Below are 19,484 nucleotides of genomic sequence, written 5' to 3' on the forward strand. Positions count from 1 at the left end.
GTTCTGTAGAGGGCAGAAACAAAGGTGATTGTTTAAGTTCAGGAATAGGGGTTGGGGTAAGGTTAGAAAACAAAAACCACACTGAAATGTGAACCTCTGGCTTGGCATCAACAAGATTAGAACCTGTGACCTTCTGGTCCATATCCCTGTACCTAGTCCACGGTGCCATCAGGGGGAGGGCACCACCCTGGTTGTTTCACATATTTAAAGCTGTTCAGTCAGTTAGTCATGTAGATTAGGAATGTTGGGTAAGGTTGAAAAACAAAAGTCACATGCCAGATTTGAACTGGCAACCTAGCCTGTCACAACCCGCGTTTAACACCCTCCATCCACCTCCCTAAAATTAGGTTATTTATTTGACTCTCACCTGCTCTCACCTCTTGCAAGCTCCACCCACTGACCATTCACATTCGTCCTTAGAACAAGATTGGATAAGGAAAACTCTACTGCTGCGTTTAGACAGGCAGACCAATTTGGATATTTTTTTCAGGTCTGAAAAATATCTGATGTCAGCCTACTTGGCCTAATATAATGCATCCTCCTACTCACATTGCGTAAGGTTGTCCTTAAATAGTCATGAGTTACACACAAGTATTTTCACTGCAAAAAGTCACAGATTATGCATTTATATTCTTGATATACTTGTAAAACCTGTGTATATTTGGTTTCCCTGAAAATGTTCATGTCTATAAAGGTGGATAATGTAATACTGTTTAAGTGTGTGTTTGAAGAGGGTGAAGTGAAATTGTGGAAAGAGGCTTACAAAACCAGCCTAGGAAAAGGAAAAGGTGGTGTAAAATTGAGGAGCTATCATTTTGGTCCCTTTTCTTTAGTCAATGCTGATAGTATTAACAAACTCCAAAAGAAGAGCAACTACATGTTTGCTTTGAAGACGTCACATAAGAGACTTAAATAACAGTTTGTATTAAGGTTACATTTCACAATATTATTTTACAAACAAACTTCACTGTGTAAGGAACATCAATATATCTGAAACAGAGGTACTATGTTGCTATAGGTACATATAAAATTAAGAACACCTTTGGGAAAACAATTTAATTTTACATCCACTACAAAAACATTTTTAAAAAACAAAATCAAAGGAATCAAGAGGTCAAGGTCTCTCCATACTGCCCCATTAGGGAATAAGTCAACGTTCAAGATAACAGCATATAGTTCAATGCATTTTCACATTGACGGGTAGGTATTCCTGCTTTTTAAATGATCTAGATAGTCCTTACAACCATTACACAGCTTTCACTCGTGCAAACAACGTGAGACATACATGGGTTACTCACTTTGGTCAAGTTAATTCCCATAAATCCCCAAATACCTTATAGCATAATGACAGCATGTTTTTTCATGTGCATACAATGGTGAAGTGTAATTTTCCATTGCACGTATAGTATATGAATACACACTCCAATTAGTTCCATTGCCCAGTAAAGTGATTGCATAGACGGTGCAGCATGATGTCAGGATAGTGTGTACTGTGCAGTAGGAGAAATCAATAGGAGTAGCAGCAGTTCAAATACTAAAAGATTGAGGCACAAAGTATGAAAATGCAATGCTACTTCCATTGTTGTAACACTATTCTTATGATTGTCAATGATGAGTAAAAGTAGTATTAAAGATGCAACACATCAGCAAAGTGCCAGTAAGGAAGGACATTTTGCTTTCTTATTTTAATTTAAAAAATAACTGATAAAGCACTGCATATTTAAAAAGTAAGTTCCATAAATCTTTCCTGATTTTGCATGTAAACAAGTAATCAACAGCTTACCATAAATATTACTCTGGCTGCGTTTACACAGGCAGCCCAATTATCATTTTTGGACCAATCAGCTCTGAAAAAGATATGTGAAAAGATCTGATGTGATTGGTCAAAAGACCAATTAGTGGAAAAAATGTGATATCTGCCCAATTGATCTCTTTCTGCTCGTCAAGTGCCTGCACCGTCACACGACCGTCTCAAAGAAGACCACCACTCCGTTGGCCTTTTTTGGACCATGGCTGTTGCTGTTGTTCACATACGCCTGAATGAAAATATTGTGAACTGTGTCAGTGACTTGGTAGACATTTTGAGTTTGGCTATCAGAATTTACCAAAAGTGTAATATACCAGTCAAGTCATCAGGAAAGTCATTAGCCATGGCAATGATGGAATAAAATGATTAATAAAGAAATTATACAGATGTTCTGGCTAAACTTTTTTGAAGAAATTGTTAGTGTAACTAAAGAAATCAAGTTAGGTTGAGAGAATGTGTGTGCTGGGTTGGGATGTAGTGTCAGTGCTCACCTGTTTGGCTGATTCCAGCAGGGCAGCTGCCTCGGCCTTGCCCGTCTGCTGGACTATCCTGTAGAGGGCACTTTCCTGGTTCTGAAGTAGGACGTACGGCTCGTCAAACTCCTGGATCATACCAGCGCCTAGCACCTGAAGGCAGGGTCAAAGGTCAGTAAGTCAACCTGGCTGGACTGAAATTCTATGGGGTTCCAAAACATTTTCACTCAGGCCCTCTTCCAGCATTGGGGAACATCCCGTGCCCCCCGTCTATTTCTGTGGGCATAAGCACTGTTCATGACAAAAACTGTTCATTTACATTTACGTCATTTAGCAGACTCTCTTATCCAGAGCGACTTACATTTTTTTTTAAATATACTGGCCCCCCGTGGGAAACGAACCCACAACCCTGGCGTTGCAAACGCCATGCTCTACCAACTGAGCTACACCCCTCTTGTTGGCGGAGAGAACAGTTTGCAGGTTTAAAGCTTATTTCCTGCAATTATATACATTTTGCCGTGGAATGGAGACTTTTTTTTGCCATTTTAAAACGCAAACTACACTGCTCAAAAAAATAAAGGGAACACTTAAACAACACAATGTAACTCCAAGTCAATCACACTTCTGTGAAATAAAACTGTCCACTTAGGAAGCAACACTGATTGACAATACATTTCACATGCTGTTGTGCAAATGGAATAGACAACAGGTGGAAATTATAGGCAATTAGCAAGACACCCCCAATAAAGAAGTGGTTCTGCAGGTGGTGACCACAGACCACTTCTCAGTTCCTATGCTTCCTGGCTGATGTTTTGGTCACTTTTGAATGCTGGCGGTGCTTTCACTCTAGTGGTAGCATGAGACGGAGTCTACAACCCACACAAGTGGCTCAGGTAGTGCAGCTCATCCAGGATGGCACATCAATGCGAGCTGTAGCAAGAAGGTTTGCTGTGTCTGTCAGCGTAGTGTCCAGAGCATGGAGGCGCTACCAGGAGACAGGCCAGTACATCAGGAGACGTGGAGGAGGCCGTAGGAGGGCAACAACCCAGCAGCAGGACCGCTACCTCCGCCTTTGTGCAAGGAGGAGCATTGCCAGAGCCCTGCAAAATGACCTCCAGCAGACTCCATGAGGGTGGTATGAGGCCCGACGTCCACAGGTGGGGGTTGTGCTTACAGCTCAACACCGTGCAGGACGTTTGGCATTTTCCAGAGAACACCAAGATTGGCAAATTCGCCACTGGCGCCCTGTGCTCTTCACAGATGAAAGCAGGTTCACACTGAGCACGTGACAGACGTGACAGAGTCTGGAGACGCCGTGGAGAACGTTCTGCTGCCTGTAACATCCTCCAGCATGACCGGTTTGGCGGTGGGTCAGTCATGGTGTGGGGTGGCATTTCTTTGGGGGGCCGCACAGCCCTCCATGTGCTCGCCAGAGGTAGCCTGACTGCCATTAGGTACCGAGATGAGATCCTCAGACCCCTTGTGAGACCATATGCTGGTGTGGTTGGCCCTGGGTTCCTCCTAATGCAAGACAATGCTAGACCTCATGTGGCTGGAGTGTGTCAGCAGTTCCTGCAAGAGGAAGGCATTGATGCTATGGACTGGCCCGCCCGTTCCCCAGACCTGAATCCAATTGAGCACATCTGGGACATCATGTCTCGCTCCATCCACCAACACCACGTTGCACCACAGACTGTCCAGGAGTTGGCGGATGCTTTAGTCCAGGTCTGGAAGGAGATCCCTCAGGAGACCATCCGACACCTCATCAGGAGCATGCCCAGGCGTTGTAGGGAGGTCATACAGGCACGTGGAGGCCACACACACTACTGAGCCTCATTTTGACTTGTTTTAAGGACATTACATCAAAGTTGGATCAGCCTGTAGTGTGGTTTTCCACTTTAATTTTGAGGGTGACTCCAAATCCAGACCTCCATGGGTTGATAAATTTGATTTCCATTGATAATTTTTGTGTGATTTTGTTGTCAGCACATTCAACTATGTAAAGAAAAAAGTATTTAATAAGATTATTTCATTCATTCAGATCTAGGATGTGTTGTTTAAGTGTTCCCTTTATTTTTTTGAGCAGTGTACAACAAAATCCATAGGCTGAAAAACGTTAGCTGACATGGCCTAGTTGATCTGACAAGTTATAAATAGCTCTCTAAGATCTGCAATGACAAGAGGAAAACTGCTGATGCACTACCCAGTTTCAGGACTAAGTTTAAAGCCAGACTGAGTTCCTTAACACATTTTTTTCAGGGGGACCACCCCCCCCTGCCGCCCCCTTGGGTGCGCCCCACAGGTTGGGAACCACTGACCTAGCGCTCTGTTTACAATAGAGAGTAACCTACTTCACTCTCTACACTGGCTGAATTACTCAGCACCTTCAGAGAAGTGTAAACGGGGTAAGCTCATTTCACTAAACACACATAGGATAAGATCTCAGATCAACCTAAAGATTAAGTGAATAAAAATAAATTTCTCACAACCTGCTCAGTCTCGTTTTTTATCTCATATATATATATGACTGATGAGATATGTGTGTGTGTGACAGATCTAGACCTACTTGACGGGGAGAGTGCTCACCAGAATGCGGTCGCTGTCTATGATGGTGTTGAGGCGGTGGGCGATTGTGAGCACGGTGCACTCCCTGAATTTGTCTCGTATCGTCTTCTGGATCAGCTCGTCTGTTCTACAGAGCCAGGACACAGACAGACAAATAGTTCAGGAAAGACTCAACCAGGATAAAGAAACACAATCACGCTTTCCTCGACTAATAGATGACTCCCAGTTGTAAAGCAAATCAGCTGCCTCTGCTGATCAGCTTTAAATGACAGACAGTGTGTCTGTGTGTGTGTGAGGCAGCTCTTTACCTGGGGTCCACGTTGGCCGTGGCCTCGTCGATGATAAGGATGCGGTTCTTCCTCAGGATGGCTCGGGCCAGACAGACCAGCTGCCTCTGACCCACACTGAAGTTGGAGCCCGACTCGGCCAGAACCGTCTCCATCTTATTGGGCAGCTCCTCCACCACAGACTTCAGCTGGACCTGGAGAGGAAACAGTTACTGGAGTAAGACCCTGATGACACCAAAAGCCCATTAACCTGTATGTAAATGTATGTGAGTATATCTCGTTACTGTATCTGTATCAATAGGAGTCTGAGGAGCAGTACCTCTTGGAGAGCGTTCCACAGGTCCTCGTCTGTGTGCTGGCTGAAAGGGTCCAGGTTCTTCCTCATGGTGCCGGTGAAAAGCACTGGGTCCTGCAGCACAGAGGGGCCACAAGCAGAAAAATGTAATAAGCTCTAACAGAGCCATATCTGAAAACTAGAAGAAACCTTTCCTTTCCTACATTCAGAAGGACTAAGGGACAGAGCAGCCACAGAAGAGCCTCCTACAGTAGCTACCTGAGGTATGATGGACATCTTCTGGCGCAGGTCATGAAGGCCGATCTCGGAGGTCAGAACTCCATCGATGTAGATCCTGCCCTCTGGCTCTGCCAGGCGGAAGAGCGCCGATACCAGGGAGCTTTTCCCCGCACCCGTCCTGCCCACGATGCCAACCTTCTCTTTGGGCCTGAACATGGCCTTCATGTCCTTCAGGACCACAGGTCCGTCTGAGCTGTAGGAGAAGCTGACCCGGTCAAAGGTTATGAGGCCTTGGCTCGGCCACTCAGGAGGAGGACGCTTCTGGGTTTCCCAGGGTGCTTCACTCTCCAGCTCTGTGTACTCCACTACCCTCTCTACTGACGTCATCTGAGGACAGTGAATAAACAACCATGTCAATCAAACAAACAAACAAACCTGGTTCTAATATCGTCTACCAGCCCACACTTTGAGACGGGCTTCTCAGCACTAAATTATAAAAAACTTTATAGAACTTCAATAATCCTCACGCTGCTTTCTTAAGTGAGCCGTTTCAGCTGAACATTCTTGAATGACAGGATGCAGCTAAAACCCTTTGATTCCAATTTCTACAGGTCACTGGCGCAGATTTCTGGGTTTGATTATTTTCCCTGTGGATATTCATTCCCAGGTAAAATCCTTCACATATTGTAAAAGGTCCTGGGCCTGTGGAGCTGGGGGATGGACAATACCAGAGTTAGGACTTTGATGTAATCTTACCATGTTCTCCACCTCCGCACTCTGACGAACGGTCCATTGGAAGTTCCCAAGAAGGGTGACAGCGTAGGACAAAACCAAACCCACAGCTCCCGCCTCCAGCCCTGATCAGAACAGATAAGAACATTTACTCAATTAATTGGCTACACTGCATGTCATCAACCAGAAGCCATGGATTACAGGCAACATCCGCACTGAGCTAAAGGCTAGAGCTGCCGCTTTCAAGGAGACGGACACTAATCCGGACGCTTGTAAGAAATCCCGCTACGACCTCCGACGAGCCATAAAACAGGCAAAGCGTCAATACAGCACTAAGATCGAATCCTCTGGCACTCGTCGGATGTGGCAGGGCTTGCAAACAATCACGGATTACAAAGGGAAACCCAGCTGAGAGCTGCCCAGTGACGTAAGCCTACCAGACGAGCTAAATGCCTTCTATGCTCGCTTCGAGGCTAGCAACACTGAATCATGCATGAGAGCACCAGCTGTTCCGGATGACTGTGTGATCACGCTCTCCATAGCCAATGTGAGTAAGATCTTTAAACAGGTTAATATTCACAAGGCCGCAGGACCTGACGGATTACCATGATGTGTACTCAGAGTTTACGCTGACCAGCTGGCAAGTGTCTTCAATTATATTTTCAACCTCTCCCTGACCCAGTCTGTAATACCTACATTTCAATCAGACCACCATAGTCCCTGTGCCCAAGAACACCAAGGTAACCTGTCTAAATGATTATCACCCCATAGCACTCACATTTATAGCCTTAAATGCTTTAAAAAGCTGGTCATGACTCACAACACCATCATCCCAGACACCCTGGACCCATCCAATTCACATACCACCCCAACAGATTCACAGATGACGCAATCTCTATTGCACTCTAGACTGCCCTCTCCCACCTGGACAAGAGGAACACCTATGTGAGAATGCTTTTAATTGACTACAGCTCAGCGCTCAACACCATAATGCCCTTCAAGCTCATCACTAAGCTAAGGACCCTGGGACTGAACACCTCCCTCTGCAACTGGATCCTGGACTCCCCGACGGGCCGCACCCAGGTGATGAGGGTAGGCAACAATACATCCAACACACTGCCTCTCAACACGGGGGGCTCTCAGGGGTGCGTGCTTAGTCCCCTCCTGTACTCCCCATTCTCCCATGACTGTATTGCCGCGGACAACTTCAACACCATCATTAAGTTTGCTGAAAACACGACGGTGGTAGGCCTGATCAACGACTACGATGAGACAGCCTATAGAGAGGAGGTTAGACCTGGCAGTGTGGTGCCAGGACAACAACCTCTCCCTAAACGTCAGCAAGATGAAGGACCTGATCGTAGTCTTCAGGAAACGGAGGACCGAGCTCGCCCCCATCGATGGGGCTGTAGTGGAGCGGGTCGAGAGCTTCAAGTTCCTCGGTGTCCACATCACTAAGGATCTATCATGGTCCACACACCAACACAGTTGTGAAGAAGGCACGACCATGCCTCTTCTCCCTTAGGAGGCTGAAAAGATTTAGCATGGGTCCTCAGATCCTCAAAAAGTTCTACAGCTGCACCATTGAGAGCATATTGACTGACAGCATCACCGCTTGGTATGGCAGCTGCTTGGCATCCGATTTCAAGGCGCTACAGAGGGTAGTGCGTACGTCCCAGTACATCACTGGGGTTGAGCTCCCTGCCACCCAGAACCTCTATACCAGGCAGTGTCAGAGGAAGGCACAAAAAATTGTCAAAGATTCCAGCCACCCATGTCATAGACTGTTCTTTCTGCTATCGCACTGCAATCAATACCGATGCTGGAACCAACAGGCCCCTGAACAGCTTCTACCCCCAAGCCATGACTGCTAAATAGTTAACCAAATAGCTACCCGGCTATCTGCATTGACCCTTTTTGCACTAACGTATGTGATGTTGACTCATCACATACGTTGCTGCTACTGTTTATTATATATCCTGTTGCCTAGTCACTTTATTCCTAGTTATTTGTACATATCTACCTCAATTACCTCGTACCCCTGCACTTTGTACTGGTACCGCGTGTATATAGCCAAGTTTTCGTTACTAATTGTGTATTTATTATAACGTGTTTTTACCTTTCTATAATTTCTCTATTTTCTTTATCTCTGCATTGTTGGGAAGATATTTTTTTATTTATTTTATTTCATGAAACTTCCTTATTAATTATGTTTCTTGACATAGCTTGCAAAACTGTTTAGCCCCAAGTGTAATACAGGTTGCTGCTAGGGAACAGGCAATGAGCCAAATAATCCATTTTTTAACGTCATCATATGTAACCAACATTGATTTCTATAATTGTGTATCAGCTTGTGTAATGAGTCAGGGGTGCACTACATGTGTAATAGGGTGTCATTTGAGACACAGCTATAATAACTTATCCTCTTACCATCTCTGAGGAAGAGGCAGCCGAAGGCAGTGACAGTGACAAAGGCCGAACAGATTCCATCCAGTCGGAGAGCGAACCAGCGAGAGGTGACCAGGAACAGGAACCAGGACTCTGAGTGCAGATCCTGATGAGTGTCAAAGATGTTCTGGAATCTCTCCTCGGCTCTGAAGGCTCGGATCGTCCACAGACCTTGGAGGGACGAGGACAGGTGGGAGAAGACGGGACTCCGAGCTGCAGAACACAGGAAATACATCAACACACGCCTACAGACACAAAAGGGAAATTGTACACATTAACAGAGCAAATGTACAATTATCATTTGTCCCTTGCCTCCCCTAACTGTCCCAGTCAATCCTGTCACTCACTGGTGGACTCCAGGCGTTTGACGTCCCGTGATGTCTGCAGGAAGTAGCGTCTCAGGAACAGGAAGACGATGAGTAGAGGAACCACAGGGATGAGGATCCAGGGCATGACTGAGGCTGCCACCACCACCACGCCGATATTCTGCAGGATCAACTGTGGAAAGATTGGATACGCCCCCAGGAGACATGAAGAGAAGAAAAGATTTATGGAGTATAGATATTGGATGGTAAATCTATATCTGCCTGCAAAATACATAGATGTTCCCCTCTAGAGATATACACTCACTTACCTGACAGAAGTCAACAAAGGTATTAGGTAACATGGAATCCAGCTGGCCGATGTCCTTAGAGAACCTGTTGAGAATTCTCCCTGTGACAAAACAGGAGGAAGTAATCCACTGGGGAAAAACTGGTTGAATCAACATTGTTTCCTACGTCCTTCAACAACAAAAAATAAATGTGATAACGTTTAATCAACGTGGAAAACTGATTGGATTTGAAAAAAGTCATAATCGTGCTAAGAATGCTATTTTAGGATGACTATTCCCTATTGGAATTTGGCCTCTAGGTACCCTCTGTAAGGCCAGAGGTCACCGTAAATCAGGTCTTAGTAACTGGTATCTGGGCCCCTCAGTCATAAAATCAGACATGGCTGTCCTAAGTGATTAAGACGTTTCAAATGTATAGTCTATTCAACCCCAAGGTCTCAGCCTTGATTTAATACTTTGGCACCAGACACAGAAGGGTGAAACAGCGAACAGGTAAGACAAGAGCATTTAGTTCCGCCCTTTCCTCTGGAGGGGGAGAGATTTGCAGCGAACCTCTTAGAGGAACGTGTCTGTCTTCCCATATGCATATGTCTGTCTGTCTATCTATTAAACCTTTAAATATAGAAGTTGTTCGCCTTCTATCTAGCATTTCTCCACAACTTGACCAGTTTTCAATCCCTAACAAACCTAAGGGAATTTAGTCTTTTTTTCACCCAGCTTTTAACCTAAATCCAATGACAGTGACATACATTTTTTTAAACGTTGAATTCACGTTAGTTGACAACTCAACCAAATGTAAATCAAAACTAGACGTTAAAATGACGTCTGTTCCCAGTGGGAAGAGAACAATTACCCTTTGACCATTTAACCCTTCAAACCCTCTCACCCAACCAGTTTCAAAGCATTTTTTGGTCAGGACTCAATTCCAAGTCTCCAAGTAATTGTATTGTACAAAAAAAATAAAGTCAACACAGATTCTATTTCACGGGGGGGTTTCTCACCAATTGGGTTGATGTCAAAGAAGCGTACAGGCGTTCGGAGGATAGAGTTGAACATGCGGTTGTGCAGAGACTGAGCAGCTTTCACCAGCACATTGAACATCAACAGACTCCTGGCAAAGCCAAAGATGACTGAGGCCAGAGTCAAACCTGAACACAGAGAAGGTGGCTTGTCAGTCATTACACGATTCTCCCAAGCTTCTTCCCAGGTAAGGGGACAATCTCATACTTACTTGCAAAATATTCCCATTCTTTGAAGGGAGAAGTAAGTATACAGTATATTTAGGAATGCTCTTCCTCTGTATACCTGCATAAATGCCCATGTAGAAACCGAGGTCCAACTCTTGAGTGATGTTGAGGCCATTTTGGACAATCACAGTGCCGTTAATATTGAGTTTCTCCTGCTCTCCTGCCCTGTCAATCAAACAGTCAGCATTTGTATTTGAATATTCACATCGCTATGGTGCACTGTGAAACAAATAATGAACTACTGTAACAATAGATGCCTCTCACCAATAGGCCAGCCACCAATCCTGAAGAACGTACGCTACCTGTGGGTGACATATGATATTATAGTAGGTTAGATCATTGCAGTGAGTCATTGGTTCCAATGCACTGATCTGTGCAGAGTTTGACTTTGCACACATCTATCAGAAGTCAAAATGCTTGTAAATACTGTAGATGCTATGAGGTTGAATGGTGACATATGGCTATTCACTGAATGACATTTTGGATGCTTTAATACCTCAGCGATGAGACTGAGGAGGACTGTGCCCAGCATAACCAGGATGCTGGCTCCTGCATTGAAGTACTTGAAGTAGAGGGTGGCACCGATGTTGCCCTCCGATCGGCTCTCCTCTGCTACTGTCTGGGCAGGCTCCTCCTGGGAGGAGACATGGAGAGATAATACTGTTAACTAAGGGATAACAACAAGATAACTAATGTAAAGCATACTGTGTCCATAATAAGTATATAGGTTGAGAGCTTTTGTGAAAGAGCACAGTTAGAAAGATATGGCATATAGAAGCAAACCGGATGGACATCATGAATATGATCGGAGAGGTTGAGGGTAGAGGAAGTTCAGGAGTAAAAACAAACAAAATATAATTATTGTAAAATTGACTGTGTCCCTAAAATGTATATAGTATGTATAAGCTGGAAGTAGAGGCCTATGCATTGTTGTTCACTAGTTTACTCCAATTGGGGAAGGGGTGGTGGGGTTGGAAAGTAATAAAGGGAAATATATTTTTAAAAAAGGATATGTATATGTATGTATATGTATGTGTATGTATGTACAGTGCTATGAAAAAGTATTTGCCCCCTTTCTAATTTTCTCTACTTTTGCATATTTGTGATACTGAATGTTATCAGATCTTCAACCAAAACCTAATATTAGATAAAGAGAACATAATTGAACAAAAAACAAAACAATTACATATTTATTTCATTTATTTCATAAACAAAGTTATGCAACACCCAATTCCCCTGTGTGAAAAAGTAATTGCCCCCTTACACTCAATAACTGGTTGTGGCACCTTTAGCTGCAATGACTCCAACCAAATGCTTCCTGTAGTTGTTGAACAGTCTCTCACGTCGCTGTGGAGGAATTTTGGCCAGGCATTACTGGAACCATGTCGTCCAAAAAGTTATACTTTTGAATCATCTGTCCATAGAACATTCTTCCAAGAGTCTTGATGATCTTCCAGGTGCTTTTTGGCAAACTTGAGTCAACTTTTTGGACGACATGGTTCCAGTAATGCCTGGCGAAAACCAAACTCTTCATTCCACAGTAAGAACATCATACCAAAGGTCAAGCATGGTGGTGGTGGTGTGATGGTTTGGGGATGCTTTGCTGCCTCAGGACCTGGATGACTTGCTCTGTATCAGAGAATTCTACAGGAGAATGTCAGACCATCCGTCTGTGAGCTGAAGCTGAAGCGCAGCTGGGTCATGCAGCAAGACAATGATCCAAAACACACAATCAAGTCTACATGAAAATTGCTAAAAAGCAACACATTTGAAGTTTTGGAATGGCCTAGTCAAAGTCCAGACCTAATCGCAATTGAGATGTTGTGGCAGGACTTTAAACGAGCAGTTCATGCTTGAAAACCCACATGTCACTGAGTTAAAGCAGTTCTGCAAGGAAGAGTGGGCCAAAATTCCTCCACAGCGACGTGAGAGACTGATCAACTACAGGAAGCATTTGGTTGGAGTCATTGCAGCTAAAGGTGGCACAACCAGTTATTGAGTGTAAGGGGGCAATTACTTTTTCACACAGGGGAATTGGGTGTTGCATTACTTTGTTTATAAAATAATGAAATAAATATGTAATTGTTGTGTTATTTGTTCACTTATGTTCCCTTTATCTAATATTAGGTTTTGGTTGAAGATATGATAACATTCAGTATCAGAAATATGCAAAAGTAGAGAAAATTAGAAAGGGGCCAAATACTTTTTCATAGCACTGTATATATATATATATATATATGCGAGAGAGAAAAAACATATGGGGGATTGGAAGTGATGCAGACAATTACAATCTATCTGCAATATTAAAGCTGATCTACCCCCTAAAAAAAAAAGGGAGGGACGATCAGGGACACTTCAGAATGAAAATCCTCCTTGTGACTATATCTAAGGACTTGACAGGAAGTGGGTGGAGTTTGGACCCACCGGAAGCTGTTCAGCTCCATCTTTAACAGAGTGCATGGAGGTGGTGTGGGAGACCACTGAATTCCGGGAGCAAACAGAGTTCTGGGAGAGGGCGTGTTTGACCACTGAGTGATTGTTGTTGGTTTGTGGCTCCTCCTCGTCGCTCTTCAGCAGGGAGGTGAAGTCAACCCCAGAGTGCTGCAGCTCGGAGTATGTCCCCCTCGCCACCACGTGACCCTGACACACACATACGAAAGTCACACCCTGCCCAACTTCTGGAGTCTGTATTCATATGCCTTTGTGTGAACTATTCCTTTCATAAAGATTGACAGCAGTACACGTGTTATGTGCTCAGCCAAGTAAAAGGTAAGCAGAAATGCACCTGTGGTCATTTGAAGGGTACAAAGCATGTGTGGAATGTTAAACCCTGCCAGGAACACACCTCCTTGAGGACGAGGATCTGGTCGGCTGCTTGGAGGTACTGCAACTGGTGGGTGACCAGGATGCGGGGCTTATTCTTCAGAATACCACAGATACACCTGGACACACAGACACATGATGACAGACAGGCGGACACATGGAGACAGACAGACACAGACCGAGAGAGACAGAGACAGACACAGGTAGTGACAGACAGATAGACAGAGAGACGAGCCATATCAGGTTTTTAGTATAGCGTGCACCACTAAATCTTCTCGGTTTACTACCACTCCCATACTGATGCTGACAGTTAAAGTGCAGTTTCACCCTGCTGGTGTAGGCCTAAGCCTGTTCTAACGTCAGAGAATCCACATGACCCTGAACCTCCTTTTCCTTGTAAATGCTATACAAATACCCATTCCTGCCCTAAATAAGTAGGCAGTAAGTAGGCCTAATCTGAGTCTGGGAAGAATGTAGTTCAGTTGTACTAAAGGATTATTTGAGCCACCTCTTGTTTCTAGGAAACCATACGCAAAATGAATCATGTGACCAAATATTTAGCAAGAGGTCATCATTTCATAGTTGCACCAAACCTCCCCAAACCCTCTTGCTGCTCAATGTGTAAATGTATGTTGTAAACTGTAGTGCTTTGTGTTGTATGTTGTAAATGGGTCTGAAACTTAGTGAGCTGCTATTTGGGCCAGGTCTCTCTTGTGAAATACTTTTTAATCTAAATGAGACCAGCCTGGTAAAACTAAAAAAAAAAATACTTGAAAGTATTTTTACTTAAGTCCTTTACACCACTGCTTATGCTGCTGCAGAATAGATGAGATTGCCACTGGGCACAGACGTCAATTCAATGTTCATTTGGTTCATTTCATTGAAATGACATGGAAACAACTTTGATTCAACCATTGTGTGCCCAGTGGGTTGTGTTTTCTATCGTTTTGCTCTTTTACAATCATGTTGATACAGTCTACTGAGAGCAAAGTCCTATCAGTAGTATTGCATCACTCTATTCAGTTGTAAAAGGTCCTTGAGGATCTGAGTTTATCTCATCATAGTGGTGTAAAAAGAAACAACCTGTTCAGCTGAAACTGTAGTTCACTCACTGTTCAAACAGGTGTCTCCCGACCTCAGCATCCACAGCACTTAGAGGGTCGTCCAGCAGGTAGATATCAGCATCCTGGTACACAGCCCTGAGACACAACAACAAGGCTTTCAGATAGAGACAGGAGGATATTCATCACATCTATAGAATGTACCTCAACTCATTTCTACTCTGGTATGAAGTGGAGCTGTGGTCTTACCGGGCCAGGTTCACTCTAGCTTTCTGTCCCCCACTGAGGGTGGCTCCTCTGTCCCCGATCACTGTCAGGTCCCCGTCTGGCAGCAGCTCCATGTCCTGAACACAGACGGGACAACAGCGACAGGGGTTAACAGTCATAGAACACAAAACCATTACAACCACTGAAAAGCTCCTAGAATAAATACCATGAGAGCTCCATTCAGTGTGTCTTACCCTCTTGAGGGCGCAGGCTCTCAGGACCTTCTCATACTTCTGAAGATGGAGCTCTTTGCCAAACAGGATGTTGCTGCGGATGGTTCCAGGGAACACCCAGGGCTGCTGGGAGGAGTAGGTCAGCTGACCTTTGATCCTCAACACGCCCTTGTCGTGAGGCAGCTCCCCCAGGATGGCGCTTAGCAGAGAGGACTGTGGAAGATGGGAGGGTAAACATGTGAGCTGGCTGATATGGCTTACTACATATTTTACCATATATATACACACTACATGACCAAAAGTATGTGGACATCTGCTTGTCGAACATCTCATTCCAAAATCATGGGCATTAATATGGAGTTGGTGCCACCTTTGCTGCTATAAACAGCCTCCACTCTTCTGGGAAGGCTTTCCACTAGATGTTGGAACATTGCTGTGGGGACTTGCTTCCATTTAGTCACAAGAGCATTAGTGAGGTCAGGCACTGATGTGCAATTAGGCCTGGCTCTCAGTCGGCGTTCCAATTCATCCCAAAGGTGTTCGATGGGGTTGAGATCAGGGTTCTGTGCAAGCCAGTCAAGTTCTTTCCCACCGATCTCGACAAACCATTTCTGTATGGACCTCACTTTGTGCATGGGGGCGTTGTCATGCTGAATCAGGAAAGGGCCTTCCCCAAACTGTTGCCACAAAGTTGGAAGCACATAATTGTCTAGAATGTCATTGTATGCTGTAACATTCAGATTTCCCTTCACTGGAACTAAGGGGCCTAGCCCGAACCATGAAAAACAGCCCCAGACCATTATTCCTCCACCACCAAACTTGACTGTTGGCACTATGCATTGGGGCAGGTAGCGTTCTCCTGGAGAATCCAATGGCGGAGAGCTTTACACCACTCAAGCCAACACTTGGCATTGCGCATGGTGATCTTAAGCTTGTGTGCGGCTGCTCGGACATGGTCATGGAGCTCCCGCCGAACAGTTCTTGTGCTGACGTTGCTTCCAGATGCAGTTTGGAACTCGGTAGTGAGTGTTGCAACCGAGGACAGATTATTTTTACGCGCTACGTGCTTCAGCACTTACAGTTGACCGGGGCAGCTCTAGCAGGGCAGAAATTTGACGAACTGACTTGTTAGAAAGGTGGCATCCTATGACGGTGCCACGTTGAAAGCCACTGAGCTCTTCAGTAAGGCCATTCTACTGACAATGTTTGTCTATGGAGATTGCATGGCTGTGTGCTCGATTTTATACACCTGTCAGCAACGGGTGTGGTTGAAATAGGCGAATCCACTATTTTGAAGGGGTGTCCACATACTTTTCTATATATAGTGTACTATATACTGTGCATGACCTCTGACCTTTCCAGCCCCCACAGGTCCAATGACTGCGACAAGCTGCTCCAACTTCACTGTGAGTGACAGGTTCTGGAGAGACGGGGCTTCCAGACACTGTAGAGACAGAGGGAAGGGACATTTCATAGCAATACATGAAGCTACCACACAGGACAGGCGTCTACTTGTTTTGTATATCAACATTTGGACATTCAACATTTGACCCTGCCAGAATATTCACCTTGTCCCAGTAGCAAATTAAGTCCTTGATCTCAACAGAGGCGTCTTTCTCTTCCTCCAGGGTGAATCTCATGTTGTTTCTCTCAATCTCATCCAACAGAAGGAAATTCTGTGGGTCAACAGAGAGATGATGCAGCCAAACAAACCATACTAAAACTACAATAACTCCTTGCACCTAGGTGAAGCACAGTAGCCATTTTGTGCCAGATGATCTATAGAGTACCTTGATCCTGCGGATACTGATGATGGTCTCGAACACCTTCTCGATGGCCAGTGGAAAGAAGAGGGTCACTGTGAGCTTGATGGCACCATATAGAGACACTGCCACAAACACCCGGCTGGCTGAGATGGTGTTCCCCAGGAGGACGTAGACAGTGAAGGTGATGAAGACGATGATCTTACTGGCCGCAAAGAAGGAGGCTATGTTGAGGCCTCGCAGGTAGGAGCTAGACATGATCTTGGAGATCTCTTTCCTGAGGGAAGAATGAAAGAGAAGTCTTTCAATAACAACGCAATAAAACAAAACATTCTGTTACACATCTGTTAAATTAAATGGAGTCTTTATAAATCTTTCCTTTAACCTATAAAAGTCTAAGTCGTTGGGGGGGTTCTACTAAGTTAACATATGGAATTGTTTTAAGATGGTCATACCATGGATCATTTAGCCATTTGATTTTGAATGTTAGGACCCCATTAGGTATGTGTGTATATATACAGTGAGGGAAAAAAGTATTTGATCCCCTGCTGATTTTGTATGTTTGCCCACTGACAAAGAAATGATCAGTCTATAATTTTAATGGTAGGTTTATTTGAACAGTGAGAGACAGAATAACCATAACAAAATCCAGAAAAACGCATGTCAAAAATGTTATAAATGATTTGCATTTTAATGAGGTAAATAAGTATTTGACCCCCTCTAAATCAGAAAGATTTCTGGCTCCGAGGTGTCATTTATACAGGTAACGAGCTGAGATTAGGAGCACACTCTTAAAGGGAGTGCTCCTAATCTCCGTTTGTTACCTATATAAAAGACACCTGTCCACAGAAGCAATCAATCAATCAGATTCCAAACTCTCCACCATGGCCAAGACCAAAGAGCTCTCCAAGGATGTCAGGGACAAGATTGTAGACCTACACAAGGCTGGAATGGGCTACAAGACCATCGCCAAGCAGCTTGGTGAGAAGGTGACAACAACGGTGCGATTATTTGCAAATGGAAGAAACACAAAATAACTTTCAATCTCCCTCGGCCTGGGGCACAATGCAAGATCTCACCTCATGGAGTTGCAATGATCATGAGAACTGTGAGGAATCAGCCCAGAACTACACGGAAGGATCTTGTCAATGATCTCAAGGCAGCTGGGACCATAGTCACCAAGAAAAAAATTGGTAACACACTACGCCGTGAAGGACTGAAATCCTGCAGCGCCCGCAAGATCCCCCTGCTCAAGAAAGCACATATACAGGCCCGTCTGAAGTTTGCCAATGAACATCTGAATGAGTCAGAGGAGAACTGGGTGAAAGTGTTGTGGTCAGATGAGACCAAAATCGATCTCTTTGGCATCAACTCAACTCGCCGTGTTTGGAGGAGGAGGAATGCTGCCTATGACCCCAAGAACACCATCCTCACCGTCAAACATGGAGGTGGAAACATTTTGCTTTGGGGGTGTTTTTCTGCTAAGGGGACAGGACAACTTCACCGCATCAAAGGGACAATGGACGGGGCCATGTACCGTCAAATCTTGGGTGAGAACCTCCTTCCCTCAGCCAGGGCATTGAAAATGGGTCGTGGATGGGTATTCCAGCATGACAATGAACCAAAACACACGACCAAGGCAACAAAGGAGTGGCTCAAGAAGTAGCACATTAAGGTCCTGGAGTGGCCTAGCCAGTCTCCAGACCTTAATCCCATAGAAAATCTGTGGAGGGAGCTGAAGGTTCGAGTTGCCAAACGTCAGGCTCGAAACCTTAATGACTTGGAGAAGATCTGCAAAGAGGAGTGGGACAAAATCGCTCCTGAGATGTGTGCAAACCTGGTGGCCAACTACAAGAAACGTCTGACCTCTATGATTGCCAACAAGAGTTTTGCCACGAAGTACTAAGTCAGAGGGGTCAAATACTTATTTCCCTCATTAAAATGCAAATCAATTTATAACATTGTTGACATGCGTTTTTCTGGATTTTGTTGTTGTTATTCTGTCTCTCACTGTTCAAATAAACCTACCATTAAAATGATAGACTGATCATGTCTTTGTCAGTGGGCAAACGTACAAAATCAGCAGGGGATCAAATACTTTTTTCCCTCACTGTGTATATATATATATATATATATATATATATATATATACATACAGTGGGGAGAACAAGTATTTGATACACTGCCGATTTTGCAGGTTTTCCTACTTACAAAGCATGTAGAGGTCTGTAATTTTTTATCATAGGTACACTTCAACTGTGAAAGACGGAATCTAAAACAAAAATCCAGAAAATCACATTGTATGATTTTTAAGTAATTAATTTGCATTTTATTGCATGACATAAGTATTTGATACATCAGAAAAGCAGACCTTAATATTTGGTACATAAACCTTTGTTTGCAATTACAGAGATCATACGTTTCCTGTAGGTCTTGACCAGGTTTGCACACACTGCAGCAGGGATTTTGGCCCACTCCTCCATACAGACCTTCTCCAGATCCTTCAGGTTTCGGGGCTGTCGCTGGGCAATACGGACTTTCAGCTCCCTCCAAAGATTTCCTATTGGGTTCAGGTCTGGAGACTGGCTAGGCCACTCCCGGACCTTGAGATGCTTCTTACAGAGCCACTCTTTAGTTGCCCTGGCTGTGTGTTTCGGGTCGTTGTCATGCTGGAAGACCCAGCCACGATCCATCTTCAATGCTCTTACTGA

General features: G+C 44.5%; 1 protein-coding gene across 1 annotated transcript in view; it reads right to left on the minus strand.

The window, feature by feature from the left end:
* Positions 1–957: 957 nt before the first annotated feature.
* Positions 958–19,484, minus strand: part of LOC311115439 (ATP-binding cassette sub-family C member 4-like) — a 55,338-nt gene continuing 36,811 nt past the window's right edge. The window contains exons 8-29 of the mRNA XM_084190617.1: positions 16,801–17,050; positions 16,579–16,686; positions 16,365–16,454; positions 15,032–15,223; positions 14,820–14,914; positions 14,622–14,708; positions 13,532–13,628; positions 13,111–13,326; positions 11,183–11,320; positions 10,951–10,988; positions 10,745–10,851; positions 10,441–10,587; positions 9,461–9,540; positions 9,174–9,324; positions 8,809–9,039; positions 6,403–6,503; positions 5,686–6,033; positions 5,452–5,541; positions 5,154–5,326; positions 4,867–4,972; positions 2,299–2,433; positions 958–2,036 (exon numbers count right to left, since the gene is read on the minus strand). Coding sequence (XP_084046743.1) covers positions 1,959–2,036; positions 2,299–2,433; positions 4,867–4,972; positions 5,154–5,326; positions 5,452–5,541; positions 5,686–6,033; positions 6,403–6,503; positions 8,809–9,039; positions 9,174–9,324; positions 9,461–9,540; positions 10,441–10,587; positions 10,745–10,851; positions 10,951–10,988; positions 11,183–11,320; positions 13,111–13,326; positions 13,532–13,628; positions 14,622–14,708; positions 14,820–14,914; positions 15,032–15,223; positions 16,365–16,454; positions 16,579–16,686; positions 16,801–17,050 — 3,058 coding nt within the window. The 3' untranslated portion in view covers positions 958–1,958. The remainder of the gene's footprint in view (positions 2,037–2,298; positions 2,434–4,866; positions 4,973–5,153; positions 5,327–5,451; positions 5,542–5,685; positions 6,034–6,402; positions 6,504–8,808; positions 9,040–9,173; positions 9,325–9,460; positions 9,541–10,440; positions 10,588–10,744; positions 10,852–10,950; positions 10,989–11,182; positions 11,321–13,110; positions 13,327–13,531; positions 13,629–14,621; positions 14,709–14,819; positions 14,915–15,031; positions 15,224–16,364; positions 16,455–16,578; positions 16,687–16,800; positions 17,051–19,484) is intronic.

Source organism: Coregonus lavaretus, assembly GCF_964263955.1.
Source record: "Coregonus lavaretus genome assembly, contig: HAP1_SCAFFOLD_123, whole genome shotgun sequence".
Taxonomy (NCBI): Eukaryota; Metazoa; Chordata; class Actinopteri; order Salmoniformes; family Salmonidae; genus Coregonus; species Coregonus lavaretus.